We start from the raw sequence: 23857 nt of genomic DNA, 5'->3' as shown, positions 1-23857 counted from the left end.
TATTATTATGAGCCTTTTCGCAATATAGTTTAGTAGAATTATACTGTCATTTAAACAGTTACAAATTATTATAATACCTACCAAAATGCTTAAGAATCCACACAATAGAATTAAATGGACATCCTTTTCCAGCTAGTGCAGTTTCTCTGGATTGTTATCTCAATAAAGCGAAGAAAAAATACACCACCATTTCAGAACATCTATATGATTTAAATAATGAGGATATATTTTGCTTGACGGTCACCGTTCAACGATATGCCGGTATGGTTACAACTGCCGCACCTCTTTACAATCTCGCCTTCGAGGTCTTCATCCGATGCCATTTTGGCTGGCAAATAAACCCAACCGCCAAGGCAACCGCTCTGTGTCTGCACGCGACGGATTGTCTACGGATAAGTCAAGAGGTCTAGTCTTCTAATAACTTCTAATCAAATGTAAGATCAGCGTTTCATTAATTCGTACGTCATGTCCGGTAGTGTCCAGCCACTGCTCATATTCGCTTCATCTTGCACGCTCAAGAGGCACTATCTCGGGTACTAATTGAGCGCGTTTCAGGGATGGGTATGAAAAACAATCCTCCTCCACCGTATTCGTGTGCGATGTGTTTACTCGCGTTCGTTCGGGACTCTAGGTGATTTCTCCAGTATCGAGAAACTCTGCTGGAGCCCACTCACGGCCAGGAGCCGTTTTTCCCGTCCCCAAGAAAGCGTAACCTTTCCCACCGTCCTCAACGGATCGGTTCTATTTGGTAGTCCCTGTCTGGCTAGTCGTGTAGAATTTACAAAATCCCCTCTGAAATAGTTCCTCTCTTGAGATCCAAGATGATATTGAGTGGTTTGCGTTCGCTTCGTATTCGTTTTCGCGGAAAGATCTTGAGGCATGATCGAACGATCAATCGAGTAGGTTCTTATGATACTTTATGCACTTTTTTTTTTCTTCGTTTATGTTATGTTAACGTTTCTTTACACACATGCAGTCTCCGGTATACGGAATATAAAATCGTTTGCCTAGCTACGAAAATTTTAATAAATAATAAAAAAAATGCCAAAGCCAGGAAGTGCGCATTGGTCACGGGCTACTCGACACTTTTCAAACGCACTCGCCTTCCATCTCGTCCTGGCAGTCCTCCTGCTCGAACTCGTCATCCGCGGTGGCCTCCTGGTACTGCTGGTACTCCGACACGAGATCGTTCATGTTGCTCTCGGCCTCGGTGAACTCCATCTCGTCCATGCCCTCGCCCGTGTACCAATGCAAGAAAGCCTTGCGACGGAACATAGCCGAGAACTGCTCCGAAATGCGCTTGAACAGCTCCTGGATGGCGGTCGTGTTGCCGATGAAGGTGGACGACATCTTGAGACCCTTCGGTGGGATATCACAGACGGCGGTCTTGACGTTGTTCGGGATCCACTCGACGAAGTAGCTGCTGTTCTTGTTCTGCACCGCCAGCATCTGTTCGTCGACCTCCTTCATCGACATACGGCCGCGGAAAACGGCGGCAACTGTCAGATAACGTCCATGTCGCGGGTCACAGGCAGCCATCATGTTCTTAGCGTCGAACATCTGCTGCGTCAGCTCCGGCACGGTCAGTGCGCGGTACTGTTGCGATCCACGAGACGTCAGTGGGGCAAAACCAGGCATGAAGAAATGCAGACGCGGGAACGGCACCATGTTGACGGCCAGCTTACGCAGATCAGCGTTCAGCTGACCCGGGAATCGCAGGCAGGTGGTCACGCCCGACATGGTCAGCGAGACGAGATGGTTCAGGTCACCGTAGCTCGGGTTCGGCACCTTCAACGTGCGGAAGCAGATATCGTACAACGCTTCGTTATCGATACAGTACGTCTCATCGGTGTTCTCCACCAGCTGGTGGATCGACAGGGTGGCGTTGTACGGTTCAACCACCGTATCGGACACCTTCGGGGATGGAACGACCGAGTACGTGTTCATGATCCGATCCGGATACTCCTCGCGGATCTTCGAAATAAGCAGCGTACCCATACCGGAACCGGTTCCACCTCCAAGCGAGTGCGTCAATTGGAATCCCTAAAACGACATCATAAACGCAACGTAAGGATCCTCCTGAAGCTGTCCGAAAGCCCGTGCACCCAACTCACCTGCAGACAGTCGCAGTTCTCGCACTCCTTACGCACAACATCCAACACGGCATCGACCAGCTCAGCACCCTCGGTATAATGGCCCTTCGCCCAGTTGTTGCCAGCTCCAGATTGCCCAAACACGAAGTTGTCCGGACGGAACAGCTTGCCGTACGAACCAGAACGGACCGCCTCCATCGTACCCGGTTCCAGATCGAGCAGAATGGCACGCGGCACATACTTGCCACCGGACGCCCGTGAAACTGCTAAAAAGAGCCAACATTGCCGACAAACACGCGGCGAATTATAAGATGTGCTACTTCCGCGGTGAACAGCAAACCACGAACCAGCACCAAAGTCCACCATGACACGCCATGACTCACGCGCATTGCAACACGATGCAATTCTGCACACGTTTTTCTCCTCTCTGATGCGCCAACTTTCGCGGCTGGCCTATCGCTCTGTATTGCATTCTAATTATTATCGCTTCTACCACCGGAAGTCATTAACAACAGACTTGCTCGCCGCAGGATGATGAGTCAACCTCAGAACAAGCACTTGGAAGCACAGCGACGTGTCTTTGATCTTCTTCGCACTTTCCATCTCGGTTTAAATCGATGCAATACATAGCGAGGGTGTCGTGCTGATTCTGGTTTTAGTTCGTCTGTTGCTTTAGAAATCTGTCGCTTTTGGATAGCTCACCTGAGGCTTCGTTGTAGTACACGCTCACGCGCTCGAGCTGCAGATCCGACTCTCCATTGTAGACACCGGTAGCGTCAATACCATGCTCCTCCGAGATGATCTCCCAGAACTGAAACAGAACGAGGAAAACAGAGATCAGTTCCAGCTCATAGTGAACTACTTCATTATTGCTGATTGAGTTCTCAGAAAGTTTACAGTTTATGCTCAAAAATCAATCACAAACGGCACGCTGCAGTCTGTCATCCATTAAATTGCATCTAATTTTAAAAAGACATTAAAAACGGCGTCACCCAGATGCGGCCAACAGTGCCTCATGCCGAACCCTCGATTCTTTCCCACCATTTACGGTGCGTAATAAATCGGTAAGCGCTTTCAGACGAGCGGAAGCCGATAGTTAAATCGAACCCAACACGGCCCATTAGAGCGTTGCAAATCGAACCATATGTTTGGCTTACGCCATCGGACTCAGCCTCAGCTGGCTAATAAAATTAAGTTTAATATCGTAGAAAAATACACCAAAGGATGCCGATGACCTCTTACGCCCTCGAGCTCTTCAAATACTCAAGATGTGTGTCATGCAGCACTTCCGTATGAGATCATTAAAATATAACTTACTACAGCGTGCGATCGAGCGAGCGAAACGCAAAACGCGACCCCATTAGCGTCCATCCCGGCCCATTTTTCCTAAGGGATTTTAATTTCCAACCACCACAAACCATCGGGAAGTTCCCAAATTCATTTCAATCGAACCATGGTGACAGCGAAGAAATATTGACCATTATTCATCGCGCACGAAAAAGGGGCGCGAGGAAAAACGCTTCCCACTCGGTGCAGTTTTCCGGTCCTCAAAGGAAAATATTTACGACCGGTACAACCCATTCAAACAAACACTTGAGATCGAGCGGCTCGACTACTCCTGCCGGGCTCGCCTGCAATTCATCTAATCCGCGGTGGCCATAATCGGTGTCCCAGGCTCACACCCACGGGTATCGATCTCCGAGAAGCCACTCCCGGCGTGAGAGACATCGTTGCAGGACGCCACCACCACAAGAGGGCTTGTTAACATTTTCATAAAAATAAAAATTAGATTTAACGATTCGTGCGGTACTTGGGCGAGTCGTTTGGCTGCGGTTCCGTGGCTTCCGACGCCACGACCGACCGGGAGCCATTAAGTGGGGGTCTTTAAAAATAAAATGGATACCAAAGTGCAGCGGCACATTCACCGCTCTCCAACGCGGGTGCTATAAATAAGCCTCGGGGCTCCCGGGTGTGCACCAAAGGCCCCGCCGTATGCGCTTTGTCATCGGCCCACGGTGACAGCGATCGTCAATTAGTCCCCGGGATGGGAGTGGAAACTACCGGGGAAATCCTACTCCATTCACGGGTGTGATGGGGCTTTTCCGGGCGTTAGACGTTGCTCGAGAGTTTGAGTTTCAGTTTGGGTGTTTCCGCTGACAGCGGCCAGCCCGGGATTGACCGAATGATTTGTTTTCGTTGCATTCGAGGTTGCCACCTGAGACCGGACAAACCTTTGGGCTATTACGCAACCGCCAGTTCTAACGCGATTGAACGTAAGGACCAAGGAAAGCGTAGCCGCAGGTTGACACCGCGCTGACATCCTAAAACGGTGCGGAAGTGACAGCATATCACTCGCGAAAGCGCACCATAAATCCTGGCTGCGCTATCGAAATCCGATCTCGACGCTCTGGTTCCCGGAAGCTGGTCAGCAACAGAGCTACCATCGACCAAAAATAAACCCTCAACGAAAGGGTTGTCTTTTCCGAATAGAGGAAAAATTAAACAAATGGCCCTTCGATCCGCTGCACCGAAATCTCGGAAATCCAAGATACCCATGCTTTGGAGGGCATTTTTTTTTCTCGGCTGTCAAGCGATAACTCTTTTCTCGACGCATTGTTTTGGTTACCGGGCTGGCTGCACTTCTCAGGCGCTAAGGGCGACGCCACGGAAGTGACGAAGTTCTAATTTGAAACAAACTGTTCGTAGGGCGTTTGGAAGGTGTTTCCTGTTAAAAATGGTGAGGCTACAAGAGATGAGAATTCAATATCTTTATAATTAGACTGGCAGCAATTTTGAAGGAAGACGTTGTTTATTTAGCGCCCTTTCTTCTAAATGAATATTCTGTCTTAATTATCAGAAAACATTCCACAGCATCATAAATTGTACCTTGCTTTACAATTCTTCCACAACATCGCCTTATAAAAGCTGAATTTTTCAATGCCCATAACAAGAACTTCAAAATCACCAGACCTCATCAGAGACCATAAACCGGTTGGGGCTTATGGAATCACACAATCGTAAAACAATTCTTGGCTAGCTCCAATCGAGCTGCTGTCATGCTTGCCTGTTTCAAAGAAATTTCAAGTAGATCATTTCTTTTGGATCCTCCCCCGTTTCCACCGTCATATTCACTTCTGTTCCCGAAAAAAAGCGGAGCCTAAAGCGGAGAAAGACGTGTAATATATCCGCGCACGCACTGCCTAACAGCGCGTGACAAAATAATTTACTGCTCCATGTATGATTGTTTTAGCGGAATTCAACATACCCGCCCCAAAATACCGTTCCGCCTGCCAAAAGCTAGCGTGAGTTCTTTGCCGGTAGCCCTAAAGGTACGTGAAACGCATCGTTCCATGGACTGGATGAACGTGGCTCTGGCTTCCGTTCCTGCTGACGAGTTGTTCGCTTTCCTTCGGCGTCCTATGTTGCCGAAAAGTATCCAAAACGAGTACAGTTGGCGTGCTGGAATCCGCTAGCTGGGTGGGATCTCGCATGCCCCCAAAAACTATGCTGCAACTCGAGTTACTACATAACTGTCACTTCCGATGACGAGGAAGGTTGGTTTCGTGTGGTCTCGCTGGTAACGCCATCGAGGAACTGTGTCATTGATTTACATAAAGACAATGAGGGAATGGTAGGGAGGTTTCTCCACCGTCTGGATGTCCTCGTTGGATGCACACATTTTTGTACACCCCACAATCATTAGAATACCATCGTTGGATGGGTTTTACGTGACTCTGTGGTTAATTCTACCGTGAGGTCGTCTTTAGCGTACGTGAGCGTTGGAGGTCTTGCACGGTTCCATACCAAGCCAACCATCGTGGTAGATCATTTGTAAGCCTTCCAAACTAAGTGATCAATTCTATGTCGTTCGTAGAACACCTTTACGAAACGCGATTGTGATGTCACCGGTGATAGCGAATAATACTCGTTACTTCTAAACCCCGGGCAATTAGGGCAGCCAGCTTAGTGTGGCCGCTGGCCTCCTTAAAACTAGCGACTTATGCAGGACAATAAACTTGCTTCCGGCACAGAAAACGCACCGTTAGTGGAGCCATCGCACGTGACTAGACCAATTTATAGCTCCACTCTCAGAAACCTGTACGAGGTATGAGATTGTGGTGGACATCAGATTGCTAAGGTTTTCTTCTCAAAGATCTTCCACATCAGATGGGTTTCGATCTGAACATGCAAGTACCTTTCCGAAAGGTCATTCACCCTCGCTCACCCCGGGGTCATTGTCCACGGGTTTGACCACGGACCAGCAGCATCCTGTGGTTTATCTTTCCCATCTCCCATCAGGTTAGCATCGCCTATTTTCAGCACACCAAATCCACATCATCCCAAGCACGAGGCATCTGTCAAAGCAGTCGAAATTGCGCCCCTGTCCTTCCGAAAAACTTCTACCGCAACCTTGCGGCAAAACTGCAGTCGAAATTCTCCCGCACCGAAATGCACCACCGCAGAGCCAGCTCAAGCCACACCGGGGCCCGGGCGGCCCATGCGGCTTATTAGTATTTTTAGACGCGGCAGCATAATTTATGGCCTGCGACGTGCGTGCGCTCGTGCGCGAGCTCATCTTTGCGCCATCGCGGCGTCCAATGATCGATGCGATAAGCGAGAAAGTTATTACATGATGCAGACGCGCGCTCGCGAACGCAAACGCGGAAATATCAAAGGGTCCGAATGCGCTCGTTAAATGCGTTCGTACCCTGCAGGGCTGGGCCGGTGCATCGTAGTAAAGCATCGTTCTCGGGGCGATGAATCATGATGGCTGGGTTTTATGACCGATCGGGCAAAGATTTACCGGTTCGCCGATGATGATTTATATCGTTTAAATGAGAAATCTATCGGGGAGTCGTGGCCAGGAAATTAAACGTCTATTTAGATCCATTTGCACCTCGAGGAAAACCGAAAAAGAGAGCCTGCTGACTACGCAAACTGGCTAATTGCTAGCTTTTAGTGATCATGATTTATTGTAAAATTATGTCGGCTCAGATCAGCACCGGTTTGAGCTGCTTAAAAATCATTTTTTCCATTCGCCGTTCTCGAAATATGACGATCTTGTTCGTTCTTGAAATCGGACGATCACGTTTCTTTATTTCCTCGCTGCAACGTTGTCTGCAAAACGTTGCACCGGGCAGCTGCACTTGGTGCATTCAAACGTGCAAACACAACTTCAATCTTCTCGCTTGAACCCATCGAGGGTGGATGATCGAACCCGATCGGAGGTCAGCCGCCGTGGAATGCATAAAACTGCAACAATGTTACCCTCGCTTTGCCGGCCGGCACCGGCTGGAGCGTTAGGGAAGGGCCCTTTTTTTGCGTTCTGTTTATTTTCAACATTTCCATCGTTATGCTAAAAGCCGGTGCAATATTGCATCGAAGCAACACTAGACGCTTCCGTCGAGCAAACGACGTATGGCAGAAGTGTTCTTTTGCTTTCTTCCATCCTAATTTCCACTTCGGAAATATGAGCGAAAAATAGCAATCATTCTCGAGCATAATGCAACCGATGGTTCCAGCTTCCCTTTGTACGTGTTCTTCTTCTGCTCGCTTCACCCCAAACCCCATCTCATTTGTCATTCTTCACAAGGGCTTCAAACAGCGGGGGGGACCATTCGCACTTTCGCTGACGAGACTTCACGGTCGGCTGTGTTCAGCGCCGCTGGTCGAGAATGCCGACAAGAATGGCGCTGGAAATGCGATACGTCGCGAATGTCTCCATCGTCGCCACCACCGATGAGGTATTATTGTCTGCGATCGCGACTTTTTCTCCTCCGAAACGAAAGCTGAATCCCGGCCAAACCCAGCCAAGGCAACGGAGAAAAGAAAAGACATCATCTGCGCATGTGGAACGCTTGAACTCCGATTTCATGGCGGAATTTAACGCCCGCCGTGAAATGAACCGGCGCGACGCTAAACGAGCTCGATTGTGGAAGAATGTGCGCCGGATGGCGAACAAATCGGTCGCGAGCAATTGTGGCTGCTGGTTTCTGCTGGCGTCTGGCTGCTCTGATGGTACCATGCTCGATGAGCAATTAGCTAAAGGCACAGTTAATATGTGTCATGCCAGTGTGATTAATACAAATGTCCCGGGCGGGGCTCGCATTTGTGCAGATGGGCTAACAGTTAGTCATGGACTTTATTGAGCAATTGTTTGCACAACTGTTTTAATGATGCCAAACGTTTAAATAAGAATAATCTATTGTTTGGTTCTTCATATGACTAATTTGGACTATTTTCATCCCCATGAAGCTTAAGATGCTTGAACTTCAGAATGTGAATCTTTTTGCAACTTTAATTATTATTTATATCAGTTGTTTCTCAATTTCATAAGCTCTGATAGTTATCTTTTGTATTCTCAAATTCACTCTTAAATCCCGGGCCTAACTATACTAATATCTCGCACGTCCGATCTTACTGCTTCATCACACATTGCCATCTATCTTCGTTTTATGAACCCACAAAACCGTTTGGAGAAATGACCATCCATAAAATAGCAGCGACACTCTGTCCATCAGCTTACGGAAAGAAAGCAACTGGCCATCCCAGCTGATCGGGAGAAATGGCCACGATCGTTAGAGCAAAATTACCACCATCCGGCGAGAAAGATCGCCCAAACTACAGCTTCTTCGTTCGGCAATGTGTAATGTGAGCCCGAAACGACGATAAACGTCCGTCTTGCAGGCAAGAAAAGAAAACCCGACAACGACAATGGGCAGAACATTTTCATAAACCCACATAAACGCGAACGCGATACGGAACATCAATCTTCGGCCACGGAACAGCGGTAATCTCGCCTGATCTCGCGTACACGATCGCAACCAGAAGAGCGTTGTAAGAAGAAGCAGGTGTCTTACAAACCTGGTTTTTATTCCATTTTCCACCCCTAACCGATACGCATCCCGGTGATGTCGGCCACAGGAGCGCAGCATGACCGATTTCGGTGGCTCTCGAAGTCTACTTCCCTGTCAGCTGGGCTCATGTTCGCTCCACACGATAGATTTTATTTCTGTCTTTCTCTCACTTTGTGTGAAACGACTTCCCCAGTCGAGCGTCCCGGAACTCGAAGGGATCGACCTCGAGCTGCGCCAGCGGACCGACCGTGCCGCAATTAGTGTAATGAGTGCAATTTAATTCAGTTTAACGTCCAAAGAAGTAGCGGTTCCTGATGATCGGCCGCCCGATCCGTTCGGTGTTGAGACGCTTCCTGCGATGACTTCCTTCAACAGCTGAACAAACACCCCACGATCTTCACGATGGGTGGTGCTTTAGAAGAAACATTCGAGAACTTTATCGTGCATCGAGCATCATCGCAAGGGTGCTAGTTTTAGTTTCCGAGTGACAGATTTTTCTTTTCCCACCTGGAACGTGAAGCTTCCAGGCAGAGAGCTTTTGTAAATTATTTGTCGCTCGTAAATTACTCACAGCTACGGGTGGAGAAGTGAAGAAAAAAAAAACAAATCCCGAACTGCTTGAAAGCGGTGCTCAAATTTGGGACAATTTCTTCGAACGCACTCTAACGGTTTCGGTGGTGAAATTAATTTCTTCCTACATTTGTTTTACTATCCACGTCCCGCGAGAGTCCCGCCGGATGTGGATGCTTTTCTCCAGACTTTCCGCGGGGAGACATAAAACCTGCGCCCGACTTTCCAGTCGTTACCTTAAATTGTCCCCCTGAAAGAATGAGGCTTCCAACTACCGAATGGTAACGTTAAAATATGATTTCCTGCTTCCTGCCCAGACGCGATCGAATCGATCAAACGAAAGCTGCACCATTTTAGCCACACCACTCATCATAAATAACTGTCGCAATCAACTGTCGTGTCCGCGTAACGATCTCGTAGCTTAAATTGAAATTTTCCAGCTAATGAAAAGCTCGATCCTCACGAACCACGAGCCAGCGGTTTCGTTCGCTGGCTTCACACCTCATAAATATTGGGCGAAAGGGAGCGCACAAACGCGCGTATCGGATTAAAATGCAAATGCAGCGGGCCGTTTGACGGGACGATATCATAATTATCGCCGTAACCGAGCCTGTCGTCGTCGGTGGTGGAAATTAAATACACTCGATTCCATGGAAAAAAGATGGTAGAAAGTCCGGCGAGGTGCCATTCTCTTAATTAATGTACCGAATTTCCATTTCGGTACCGGGAACCAGCCAAAGTGGTGCCCATAAATGTCCAAGTGACGATGGATTTTTGATTTATGCATCAGTTCGTTTTTAATTCGGCCATTTTTCATTCATCTTTTTCACCGTTGTAGTGCATTTCTCACACCCAACCACCAGAAATAGAAAGGAAGACTTTTTTTGTGGTTAAAATAAGTTGTAAAGTGATACAAAACCCAGCACGATCGTGATAAGATCGCCTGCTTAACAGCCGGCTCATATTTCACCTGGAAACGTAACCTCAATCACGACACCACGTGCGAACGTCTCCCACACTTTTTCCACCGACGGTCACGGGAGAGGCGCAGCGTCGATCAAATCGATCAAAATTCCAATCCCGGTCCAGCCAAAGGATGGGAATCCGTCATAATTGCCCGGTGCGCAGTGTAATGGTGTAACCCACATTCGCCACGGTGATTACACCCGCCCCCAACTTCACACTCGCAGGAGCAATTAGTTCAATAATTAATGGATTTTCCACCTCCCGCTTCATCGGAGACCGCTGGGTGGGGAGTGAAAATCGGTTCCATGTACGCCGGCTTAATCATGTAGGTTTTTTTTCTCTCTTTTCTTATGTTCCCGCCCCTTTCGATACGCTCGCTCGGGTTCGATCTTTCGATGTGTAGGAGGACGCTACAAGGGAATGCTTATTATATTTATCCACGGGCTGACATGACGGCTAGCCTGGTTGGCGAAAAGCTGATAGGAAAGAAATAAAAAAGCTGAAGAGTGTAAAGAAAATCCGATCCATGAGAAAAAAGCTCCCACTGGCGAGCTTGATGACGTTGATTTGTCAGCATCGGTGGCTCGTTGGCCGCGTGTAAAGAGAGTTTTATTTCTACTTTTGCTTCTTTTTCCGCGTACTCACGAAAGTCCACCAGCTGAGGCACCAACCGTGTCATTAATACGGTGCGCATTTCCTCATCCCCCCATCGGCTGTTTGCCATTTCTAATTCGACAATGGAGCTTTTCAGTTGCCTTTCGGTCAAGTTTTCTCTCCCGTCTCGTTACACGGCGCGTCGTTGAACTCAATCTCCCGAGCCCGCTGAAAGCCTCCCCAAGCACATAAGCAAAGACAACCGAGCTAACAAACAACTAAAAAAGTGTAACACGAACAACTGGAGATGTCGAATTCGCACAGCAGATGATGGCTGGACGCTGCGAATAAGCTAACCGGGATAAGCGAGAAAAAATTCCTCCCATAGTACAGGCAGCTTGCGGGATCCCGTTGCGGGATTTTCCCTACCCGTGGAAGCGATTTTTGAAGGGCATGTCGTGCAAATTTTTTTCTTTCAATCTCATGACGCGATTGACCCGCTTACGGCTTTCCCTGTAAGAGCTCCGAATTTGATGAATGAAGCCTGAACGAGTTGCGGATTATTGGCCCGCGGCGCATTCAAACAAACAAACAGCGAAATTGCAAACGCTTCAAGCACGGAGCTCGTAAAGGTAAAGGAATCAATTGTCGGCTCATGGTTTTGGTCAATTGTTTTTCGGCCACATTCCGACGCTACTGCTGTTGCTTTCTCCTGCTGTAAAACCCTTAGCCCCGGGGATAGCTAAATTGCCCGCAACGAAGTTAAATCGATCGGAAACGTTAACGATTCGTACACCACAACGGGACCAACGGTGGGTTAAGACACGCGAATCAATTAATTGTGCACAAGCCACACTTCATCCCAATGGGCTCCCGCTATCGGTCCCGTTGCGAGGCGCCAGGATCCGTGGTTCCGTTTGCAGTTTTGCGATAGCGATCGTCTGCTTCGTGGTTGGCGTGATTCCGCGGGATTAAACCATCCGAAGCAAACAGCACCATTAGCACACCAATAGCTGCGTGTTTGATGGAATTATTAACCAAAAGCACTCGCGTTAATAAAAACTAATTCATTCATAGCTCATTACAAATGCCAAACGATATGTTTCACCCAAGCGCACCACCCAGTGGGAGAGATTCGTAATAGAAAACGGTGGAAAATGCTTTCCGGGGGGCAAATAAGCCATTCGCCCGAATGACACGGCCAATGACGTCTTTACTGCTAATACCGTGCTCAGCTTCCCCAAAATTGGCAAACAAAACGGCCACCCAGTGAAGCTTTCCAATTCGCAGACGTTGGCCACGCCACCGGAAACTCCTAGCTCTGTCCCCGTTTTCCTGATTTTCCAATTTCAGCGCCGGCACCGCTGCCGAATCAACTCGCAAATCGCTCGAGTGCGGTACCGGTTGGGCGGAAACGAAATCACGATGCGACAATTAACTCCACCGGGGGGGTAAAACGTGACTCGCGGTTCGAGAAAAACCGGTGCTTCGTCTGCAACAGCGACCTGTGTGCTGTTTGCAAAAAAAAGTGGCAACAAATTAGACAAAACGGTACCGCAAAAAAACAAAACATCGCGAAAACAACGATCACTGATCTCGATGTTTCAATGTTCCGCTCAGCGGGCGGCGAAATTCAATTCGACCGTTTTCTCCACCTTCAGCTTGATTGGTTTTTCGTCTTTTCCACGCCACGTCTCATTTCGGGCGAACCGTGCAGATTCTTACCGTTTTGGGTAAGCTCCTCGAGTTGGCAGGTTTGGTGCATGTGTGTAGCACATTTGGGGATCGAAACCGTTCGCGATAATCAGGCTAGGCTTTATAATTACCTCTGCTATGATGATTTTCCAACGAGCGCTTTTTGCCCTCTTCTGTCGTCTTCGGAGAGGAAGCAAAAGAAGCAGAAAAAATCCACCCAAACGAACATCCAATTATGTGTGCGATCGCAAATTGAAGTTACCGTGGGAAACGGTCAAATAAATGCCACCGGAAGTAGCCTTTCTTCTCAGCTGCGTGCAACACATCCGGTGCCGGTACACTATTAGACTTTCGCTTTCCCGGCACACAGACAGCTCGAATGCGCGCGTGAGTCTCCGTTGGTTTGCTGGTTTGTTTTTTTTGTGTGTGCATCTCTTCAACCTTCCTCGAGGGCCGTGATATAAATCAAGGCAGGTGTCTAGCCACTTTGAAAACGAAAGGAACCAACCGCCTTGAGAAGGAAGGCACAAAATGAGGCTTAGATAAAATATGCACTCGCAATCCTTCACAATGCTGGAAAGTGAGCTGTCAACGCTTTCCGAAATGACAGATCAAACGCGACCAGACGCGTGCACTTATTCGACCTGACAGGTTCACTAAATCGAGCGGAAGGAGACCCGGTTTTGAGAAAATGGAGATCGCGATCAAAGCCAAACCTTTCCACCAAGGTTCATAAACTCACGATCGATGCGATCGTGATAATAATCGCTCAAGGTTAACCCGTGCATGGTTGATCTCCAGCTTGTGCATGCGAAAAGACTTCTACTTTGGGTTGAAAACATCCACCATCAACTTGCCACCCCGTGGGTTGATTAATGCTGGCAGATAAAACTATTGCGCATTTTCATCACCCCCACGATCGCGGGCAACCTTTATGAGGCGAAGGCAGCCGTTTGTTACGTTCCGTGATCGTGGCTCACACGCTGATCCCCTTGATCCGTCTGTGCCTCATTTACGTGCCATTACTTTTCTCATGCACCGCACCATCGAAAAAGTGTCCCCCGGGAGTAGCTCCTTCAGCAGGCATTAGCACGCTAAGCCGGATTAAATGCACCAAATGCGGTGGCGCGCGTGAATTATGTTGCGGTCCAGCGAGCATGGTTAGCTACACTTCGCGTGCGTTTCGTGGTGGGATGAGAAGGAAAAGTAAAATAATGCGGTGGCGACAAAGCGAACCCGCACCGGCACTCGCTTGTTTGATGACATTGTTAATGGGAAGCGGAAACAAATTAGAGCTCTCGAGCGAGATAATGAATTTGCTTCGCTCTTTCCCAAGCGCGAATATTCCCTGCCCGCTTGTGCCACGGCGCGACCAGGCGGCAATTTCCCGATGGGGGGGGGGGGGGATTACCCGAGTAGCAGTTACCTTTTTTTCCTTTTCTTTTTGTACATTACAAGCGCATCGCGTACCATCAAATAAATACCGTACCTTGTTCCGGTGGTAAATCATTTAAAACACCCAATGTTTGCCTATCAAAGTAGGCGTCTCCGAGAGCTTTTTTTCTGCGCTTTTATTTTTCTAGCTAAAAGCCTCTCCAGCGTGCTTACCTGTAATTAGAGAAGAAAGAGAAACGAACAAGAAATCGTTAAATTATGCATTTCGCTTCATGTTTCAGCCCACATCCTCCTCTTATCTGGGCTGTTATTGCTTTATTTTTTTTCGTGTGTGTGTGTGTCGAAAATCAAAAATCAAAAAGGCAACAAACCCCAAACTACTCATCAGCCCCACTGAACTCATAATGCACCCGAATGGGGGCCAAATCCATTTGCGAAAAAACATACCCGCGACCGACCGGCAAATCGATAAGACCGAAAGCGCGCTAAAAAGCGCGCGGGCAGCTTGTTTGCGAAATTGGCATCCGTCGAGCGGTCGGAAGCAATCTTAAAACCGTAGAAAAAGTGCACCGGAATCGCTCGGCTTTCTGCAAACGGAGGCAACAGGAGCATGAAACCGAAATGCCGGTGGTTTGGTTCTTTTTCCACCGAAGCATAACGGCGAGTTCATCGATCGTACAGCAGGCACATTGCCGGCGAAGCAGAACCGTAGCAGCTGATTATGATCGTCCGATCGTACGCCGGTGGCTCTTCACGCCAATTCGGTGGTCTGACCCCGATAGGGCCAGGCTTCAATTGGAATCTAGCGCTTTCGCGAGCACCAGAAACCACGATCATCACGACATCCGCGATAAGAAGCCGCACGAGATGGTCGCCCGGTTTTGTGACCAACAAAAGGTACAATCAATCGTCACACTGAGACCCGGCTTGGCAGCGACTGAGCAAGTGCTGGTTCGCGGCTGGAGGGGAAAGTTTAATTAATTGTATCAAATTAAATTAAAGTCGTTGCTTCGTTGCGCCTCGCGCCGACAAACGGGCCACAAATCAGACCACGCGGTTGCGCTTTCTTTCGCGTGCGTGTGCTCCTATCGCCGTGACCCGCTCGGCGTGAGTCACAGTTCCGTGGAAACGCAACAACGCTCGGCAATTAGCTCGTGTTTAATCATGGTCCCTCTGGTCGACGCTATCGAGGCGTCCCCAAGAGTAGATGCGCGCGTCCAGACTCGCGGGATGAAGTTATATTTTTAGTCTTCAAAGCAACACGAATCATGGGACGTTCAGTCGTTCGCGAAATGCCAGCTAAACGGTGCCAGAGTTGGGTTGGCTAAGAGGAAAACTCCCGGACTGCAGCAAACTGTGCGCTTCGCTAACGAGTAGTCATGCCAGTTTGTGCCGAATTTCTTGGAGGGAGAGTGACATTTTTGGAAGCCGTAGAAGGCAAACGAGCCCTCTGCAACGGCGACGTTCCTGAAGTCTAAATTTAGAGCTCCTACAGAATGCTCTCCCTTAAGACCTCTGTGTTTTGTTGGCAGTAATACATGGCAACACTTGACTCAGTGTGTTCTACGCACGACGTGGCACCGTGAAATGCGTTTGGCGTATGGTTCGGCGGATGATAACTTGTCAGACACATTCGTCCGAACACCGAGTGAATGTATGACGAACAGGAGTACTTTGGATGCCAGTTTGAGCTTGTTGCAACGAGCAAGTGCAGTTCTACATGAACCTAAACGCTTGTTCGCTGTCAACCTGCCTATTTTTAAGTACGCCACACATTCCGAAGGCGCATCGCGAGACGTCGTGGAACTAGAGATGGTTCTAATGAGGTGAGAACAATTTAAAGACGTTGAAAACCTCATGCGGAATCGATTCTTCATTCAAACTTTACACATGTACGGTGGAGATATTTACGAAAGAAAACCTGTAACGAAAGACTTAAAGAAAAGAACCCTTCGTTACGCAGGTAACTATCAAATGCCAAGTGTTAGACAATTGTTCAATCATAGACCACTCGAAACGATACGATTGTACGTCGATGGCATAGCTAATTGAGAACGAATCCACTCCCACAAAACATTCCGAGACTGAACATGCAAAAGACACCCTTTGTTGATGCTCACAGTAGCTCTAAGATCTCTCTTTTTTTTCAAGCCAATAAAGATTCGCAAAAAGAAAATGAATAAGACATTTACTTCCATGACATTGATCCGTGATGTCTGCTGTTATTGCTTCGCTTCTTTTTACCCCTAGCTAGAACGGATCAGCAACCCACTTAGCCAATTCTAGCCAAGGACACGCGTGCGAATCTTGACGTTTGTCATTCGCGTCACGCACCTCAAATGACGACTTTAGCCCGGAGGGACACATCGAATGTCGATCTCCACGATTGATGCCTCCGTGCTCTGCGTTCCAGCAATCGTTTAGGCTTGCCTTTCTGCTTTCCCGGGTCTCTCCCACCAATTCCAAAATCCACGTCTGACAGCTGCGTACATCGCACCGTAGAACCTGACAAACAGCCTTCATGTTTCCGTCTCCGAAACGCACGCTAGCGAGCGAACTCTGAGCGGCAATAATTGGGGCTTATGCTTCGTACGATCGGCTTGTCGATCACCCGTGTATGATCGTGTATCATGTTTCACGTTTAGGTCTTCTTTCCGAGATCACCTTCCGCTTCCCAGGATCCACCCCCAGCGAGGCACCGGGCTTTGGCGGTCAATGACCCCTCGATGAAGCTATGAGAAGGTGTTTTCAGAAGCACCAAAAGTTGCGTTCCATTTCCGTGTCACCGCTCAAAAGAAAATGATGCGCCAGCCGCCACATTTGCCTACGCACCACCCCGGGTCGGACCCCTTTGCTCGGGAAAACCCCCGAAAAGGGGAAAGTGGATGCATCCGACCCGAACCGCAACCGGTTGCACTAATTACACCGGACAGACGCCACACGGAACGTGGGACGACGTCGCCACCGCCTGCGCCAAGCGCACAGGTTCCAAAGTCCAAAGACCTCCGCCTGGTCGGCGTGCGGGGCGTTTAGTTTTCCGGGTAGTGTGCTTCCAAAAATACCGCCACCGAAAGAAAACGACGTTTTAGTCAAACCATATCTCGGCAGCGGCAGGTCGCCGTCGTCGACACTGGACCACACAAAGTCGCGCCGGCAGCCATGGGGTTGCGCCAGAGTGAAGTTAATTATCGATGTTAATTACTTGTTTAGAACGAAGCTGATCGTTTTGTCTGTGGCGGGTTGGGGAATAAACCCGGGGAAGGGAAAAACAAACCCAAAAACCGGACCACTGGGGACCTGCACGGGTCTGATGAAGCTGTCCGAGATGAACGTCAGAGAGAGAGAGAGCGTTTAGGTGTTCTAGCTAGAACGGCTATGGACATGCTTCAGTAAGCAGCGTTGCATGCGCTACAGTGGCTTTTGCGATGAAGACGATAATTGTTCGTTCGTGGTACGACCGATCTGCTAGATCTCTGCTTGTGATGTGGCCTTAGAAGGCACCGAAAAGGGACTTCTAGAATTGGAGGTTTTCGTGACTGATATCTCGAGGTTCTTCCACGATGGTGGTAATTTGTTCTAGTTTCTTCATAAACCTTCAGCCGGATTACAGTTAGATATCTTCCAAACATGGTGGACATCCAACACAGCTGCCATCGATTCTTATCGCTTCTAGTCCTCAACAAACAATCCGCTATCTGCGTGTGTGTCAATCCAAGCCGTTGTCTGCGCTTCTCAACTGCTTCTCTATTTGTCAACGCCAAATGACAGACCTCAAGTCAGCATGATCGAGCTCATCGCTCAATGTTTCGCTGACGCGCAGAACGTGTTCGTGGAGTTCCTGCGATAACGCACCAGAAGTAGATCACCTAATCGCTATTTGAGTCCGTAGCTCACGGGGAGTCCATCGAACCGGGTGGCTTCCGTTGAGCGTTTCGCGCTTCAACGAAATCGTACTCCGTGTGGCTGAGGAATCGGTTCATTACACCGTTTGCAACAGCGTGAAAGCCCGGCGGCCCTTCAGCCCTTAATTGCGGCCTCCACCGGAGTACGCTGCCGTCAGATCACTCCAGGGATTAGCTCTCCCGCCAGCTAGATCGATCAAAAGGGCCGATTCTGGAGGGCCGGTTCGATTCGAGCACGCTTTAATTCGTTCTAATAGACGAATGGGCGATGCAGCCGACCATCGCGGAATCTACGCCAGCACCTGGCACATCGAGCCTCGAGCCTCGAGCCTTAACGCCAATAACTCATAACCGGAATTTGCTACGGCCAGAAGTTTCACACCGAGCGTGGATGAATTTTTGATTCATTTAGCTTTAACTCTCCGGCTATGCCAGGGCGAACGAAACGCGAAACCATGTGCACTGTGGATGGAGCACCGGTGGGTATTCTAGTGTGTTTTATTTTCTCTTTTTGCGCGAATTCTGGTGGCCACGGTTTAATGACTCCCCCCGAAGAAGCCGCCGCCGGTGCATTTAAGGTCAGACATTTTATCGCTTTTTTTCCTCCTTCTTCTTGCGCTGTTCGAGCCGTCCGGGAAATAGACACAGGAAAGACTGATGAACCCAGTGACTAACCAAAACCGACCGAACCGTACAGGTGGAAGACGCCGTAAAACGATTCACTTGCCCGGCACGGTCCGAGAGGCGTGTCTTTGGGGTTTTTGCCATAAATCTCCAAACGTGCCTCTTTTTTTTTGGTTGTTGCTGAACTTCAAGCGGAACCGTTACCCTGCCGAAGGTTCTTGCCCCGTAGATTTAGCGATTAATAAATCAGCAACGTTCGCGGAAACTAGACGAAAGCTTGCAAATTTGGTTCGCCATTAGAAGGATAACTGGGGATTTTAGTTTTCTATGGTTTCTTTATCCTTTTGCGATTAATTTAAATGATCAATGTCAAAGTATATATCATCGTCATTTCGAAAACTGGATTATCAATAACATGTTTTATTTAACCGTACGGCTGAGAACTACCATCTGTCAAAAATTGACGACTTCAAGACTACCCACCCATAATGGGAGCTCTTGAGCGAATTTCGCAGCAGTTAAAACAGCATCGATGCAGCACCACTTAACCCTGACCTCGAACCGCGAACGATAGAAGCCCTATTTGGAGTTAAGCGAGTTTTTTTTTCTTGCTGCCTGCTCTTCTCGGTTGCTATTCCCCAGCGTAATTCGCAAATAAACTCGTTTATGGAGCGCAACCGGCCAGCTACGCAATCGAACCGGCTCACTATTTATGTAATCAGAACGAGCTCTACCATCGCCGCGGGCACAGACGCTTCCTTATACGAGCAAACGCTGTCCAGCTCCAGCAAATGAAGCAATCACACGGCAGTGCAGTTTAAAATTCCATCCGATCCTAATCGAACGAGAGCACCCGAGAAACGGGTGGCTGTGACCCATCGACCCGCGGGTGAAATCGACCTTCGAGGGTTCCCTTTTCTTTCGGTGAAAGTACCACCGAAGGGTCGCGACACGGCGGGTAACCCGGAGAAGGTTAATCGGAAGAAAGCAAGCCCTCCAACCTCCAGCAAGTGAGCTGGTGAGTGGTACCCAATCTGAGAAAGGGCGGAAAAAGGGCGCCCATAAAACTTTCCCGTGGCTACGGGGCCGTGCGTGGCTTAATTAATGGTGTTTTGACACCCGACTAATCATGATCTAAAACCCCCCGACTTGCACCTGACTTATCCGGAGCCTCACTTCCCGCAACGTTCCCCATCCTCGACTCTCACTGCAATCCGATCACGATCACAGGTATGTGTGTGGCTGGTTGGTGAAAGGATTTCTTTCTTCCCAAGTGAAGCGAACCTCCCCAATATTTGGGACGGGCGAAATGCGTGAGTAAAAGCCCTGTTTTCTGGTTGCCTGACAAGGGTGCATGGTAGCGGAATAATGGGTTGTATCTGGATCAACACGCAACAGTAGCGACGTGAAACAGGTGTGGAAAAAAAAAACTAATCCAAGACTGACACTGGGAGGGTCAAGGTTGCGATGCGTGTTTTTTGGCACACACTGTAGTTGTTTCTGTGCTTCAAATCCAAGCAGTCCTTCATCCTTCAAATTACACGAAAAAACTCTAAATAAATAAAGCAAAACATTTTCTTCCATTTTTTCCAGAACAACGTGGATATTATTATATAGTTTTTGAAAACACGCGTGTACTCCCCGAGGTCACGCTATCATTTTGGCTTTAATGCGTTGCATTTTTCTCTCGGTTTTGTTTGTCAAATAACATAAAATTTTCCCATGCGTGAGCTGCCTTCCCGTCCGATTAGAGATAATATCGTCTGCAACCCGAGAAATGCGTGCCACTGCGCTATTCGATGGCAAAAAAAAACAGGAGGAAGGCAGTGAAATTCACACCCCAAAATGGTGAGAATCAACCGCAGTCTTAAACGCAAATCCACATTTTGGACTATTGCACGGTTCGCCTGCGCGGCTTATTCAGCGTCCATAAACCGGCATTTCTCACATTGTAAACGTACCACTTGAGCCACATTTAATTCTTCCGTTCACAGTACAATTGATAAGCGCCGTCGAGCAAACAGTTGTTACAATAATGCAGTGCTCGAGGAATAAAATCACTTGATGTAGTGAAGTTTATCGCTCGGAGAGCGCATTACTCAGGCCTGAAGGAATAAGTACGCAGAAATTAGTCACAGCCAGCGTGTGACGTTCGCAAAGAGATGCTGACGCTGCACCGGGAAAGGTTGTTATCTCACACCCAAGGGCAGGGTTTTTATTTCTTCGTGCTCAGACCAACATCTGGACGCCTGGACGCTGCTGCACCGGGAATGGTGCACGTTCCTTCTGCCAGCATTCCGCGCTGGAAGCGACCATTCGCATAATCTTAAGATAAACATATTTCACTGCAAACGGCGGCAAAAATCGCACAAAAAGAAACTCGCCGAGGGTGATAAAGCTACCGTACCCGGGCGTTTGCGTATCAGCTGGAAAGACCCCTTGCGGGCCCCTGGCTGTGGAGGTCGTTACACTGCAGAATCGCCGGGGCTGCAGGCGAACGTTCGTTCTCGCCTCGCTGGCTTTCAGTACCAGTGAGGCTCGGAATCGCTGGCACCAACCACAAAGCCTTCATCCCGGCCAGGGGGCTTCCAACGGTCAGTCATGCCGAACCAATGGCGTTAATTAGGAAACGGGTACGCCAATCGAGCGGCCCGCGGGCACCCAAGACGTGGCCAATTTCGCAAAACCGTCGGCGATGGGAAGCAATTCGCGCACTGGCCCGTGATTACACAGCCGATGGGGGAAACCGACGGGACCGGATGTGGTCAGCTGGCTGGGTTGGGAGGAGACCACCGAGAGAAGAAGGAGAGCCACGGAAATTCCAGTTCCAACTCCAGCTCGACAGGCAACATGGAAGTGGCTGTAGTAGCTAGTGAAAATAATCAGTCACTGCTCGCACGAGATAGCACGAGTCGAGAATTTAATAGCGAAATGCAAGACTCGAGTTCGGTTGTTATCGCGTTCAAAAACGAAAAGAAATGCCCGAAGGACGGCGATGCAGCTTTTACTTCCCCGAATCATTTATCAGAAAGTTAGTGGTGCATGAATGAGAGAGAAAAATACCCCGATAAGAACGGCCCTTCGTGAAGTACAGTCCACCACTAGCAACCAGGATCGTGCTCGATCGTTGAAGGATTTTTTTTTCACTCAAACAAAGCCCTTCAAATGATCACTTACCTTGGCTCCAATCTGGTTACCGCACTGACCGGCCTGCAGATGCACGATTTCTCTCATGTTGACGTTAAAAAAAGGACTCCTCCTCCTTGACCACGCGACGAAGGATGACTTGACGGAAGCGGCACTCGGGCAGCTGCAGACTCAACCGATCACGATCACTGGTTTCCACTTGGCTTTTCCTGGCGGCACAAAGACGCTTTTTCCAAGGGGGCACACGTGCACGAGCAGTTCACGGAGACAGAGTGTCGAGCGAGTGTTAGCACGATCCGACCACGAGCTGGCTTTCCAACTAACTGAACCAACCGAACGACAGTGACTAACGATCGAGCCTCCGAGACGCGAGGTGCGTGTGAGATAAACCGCTCTCACCAGGCGAGCGAACGAAAGCTACCCCACCGTGACGATGAGAAAGAGAGTAAGCTTAGTGCGAGTGAGCGTGTTCTCGAGCGGGCGATCTCGTGCAGACCGCGAACGCAACCGGAAGTAGAGCCGGAGTGGGTTTTCCCGAAGCAGAGTTTTTCCACGAGCAAAACGCCACCGTTCGACGCAACGTGCACACCGCAACTGGCCGGAATGTGGCGCCTACGGGGAAATTTTATCATCCTCCGATCCGATCGGCATCCCCACGGATCGGATGGCACGCGATCGGATGTGACAGTGGGCGCGTGTGTGTGTGTGTGTGTGTGCGTGGGGGTGTGGGTAGGAAAATTCAGCAAAAAGCGATCGATGAAGCAAGAATCGTTTCGCTCACGAGGCTTTTGGAGGCGTTTTGCGGAGTGACGGTGGGATAAATTAACATCGGTCACATTGCGATCACGATACGGGATGGGTTTGTGCATACTAATATGCATGACTTATTGATTATACTTTCTGCTACCACCGATGGAGGTATGATGAAACAGATGTTCACAAAAATCAGTAAGTAAGATCGTCTATCGCTTGTGCTGCACATTCTCATTTTTTTTACTCTCGTATAGCTTTGTATTTGAAATTTATAATTAGCTGAGAAATCAATATCGTAAGCTTAATATATCATATAAGGCACTACGTAAAATTGATTTCAATATATGTAATGTGGCAGCAGAATTATGCATGTTCAAGAGAAACGATCAAATGTAATAGGATATACAGGACACAGACAAACGAATATACAAATAAAGTGTATATATATACATGATCTCCTTATTTAGCATGCTTATAAAGAATGACTAAGTAGTAAAGTAGAAGAAAATTACTTTATATATAGTCCAAATAATTAATTAGTTTATTAGAATAAACATTTTTAGAAGATTTTATTGAATGTTTCGACAGTTGGTAATACTGTTTAGACGTCGAACTTTGTAAAAAAATTGAAGGATTTTAAATATTTATAAATTATAAAACTTGAATATGAAAAAATGTGATGAATACATCAAGGAACGATATTTTCCAGAATAAAATTGATATATTGTTACACACATGGTTAATTGTATAAAACATAATGGAAATAAAAGAAACACAAAATTAATGTGAATTATGCAACAGAAAATAATGGAAAATCTCAACTGTCAAAACAAGCAATTTGAGTTTCGAATGAGCAAGCACCTGATAGCAAATGGATTCGCTTAATTGTTTGACCACTTGCCTATGGCGATCGCTAATTTTTTTTTACTCCTTTCCATATCGTCGCTTTTCAATCAACTCCTTCACGTTTGGTGAAATGTTAATTCAACCACTCATGATATAATTGTAATTTAAATCCTGAAATAAAAATCCTCATCACACCCTATCGTCAGTACGGCCGGTTTGCATGTGAACAGCAGATGTGGCGTGGACGCCCAATTCCACGCCCGCGGGCTTCATACAAGTACATGCATATTGGGCGCACTTGTCCGACCTTCTCGCTTCCACAACCGGTACGGCACAGAAATGCACGCCGGTCCAACGGTACCGCGGATGAAATTGCTCACCGAAAACAAAAAGAAAATCCCCCGCACACATACAC

General features: G+C 48.3%; 1 protein-coding gene across 2 annotated transcripts; it reads right to left on the bottom strand.

Moving 5' to 3' along the window:
* Window positions 1-223: 223 nt before the first annotated feature.
* On the bottom strand, window positions 224-22109 carry LOC128721594 (tubulin beta-3 chain). Of its 2 annotated transcripts, none has more exons than XM_053815362.1 (4): window positions 21874-22109; window positions 2796-2904; window positions 2115-2359; window positions 224-2043 (listed from the first exon to the last, which is right to left on the bottom strand). In XM_053815362.1, the coding sequence occupies exons 1-4, from the start codon at window positions 21928-21930 to the stop codon at window positions 1090-1092; spliced, it is 1365 nt and encodes a 454-aa protein (XP_053671337.1). In that variant the 5' UTR covers window positions 21931-22109; the 3' UTR covers window positions 224-1089. The 2 variants fall into 2 exon arrangements, with proteins under 2 accessions (XP_053671337.1, XP_053671338.1); XM_053815363.1 differs by having other exon boundaries at window positions 2115-2356.
* Window positions 22110-23857: the final 1748 nt, after the last annotated feature.

Source organism: Anopheles nili, chromosome 2, assembly GCF_943737925.1.
Source record: "Anopheles nili chromosome 2, idAnoNiliSN_F5_01, whole genome shotgun sequence".
NCBI lineage: Eukaryota > Metazoa > Arthropoda > Insecta > Diptera > Culicidae > Anopheles > Anopheles nili.
The sequence above is the reverse complement of the archived record's forward strand: the minus strand, read 5'-3'. Positions and strand labels throughout refer to the sequence as shown.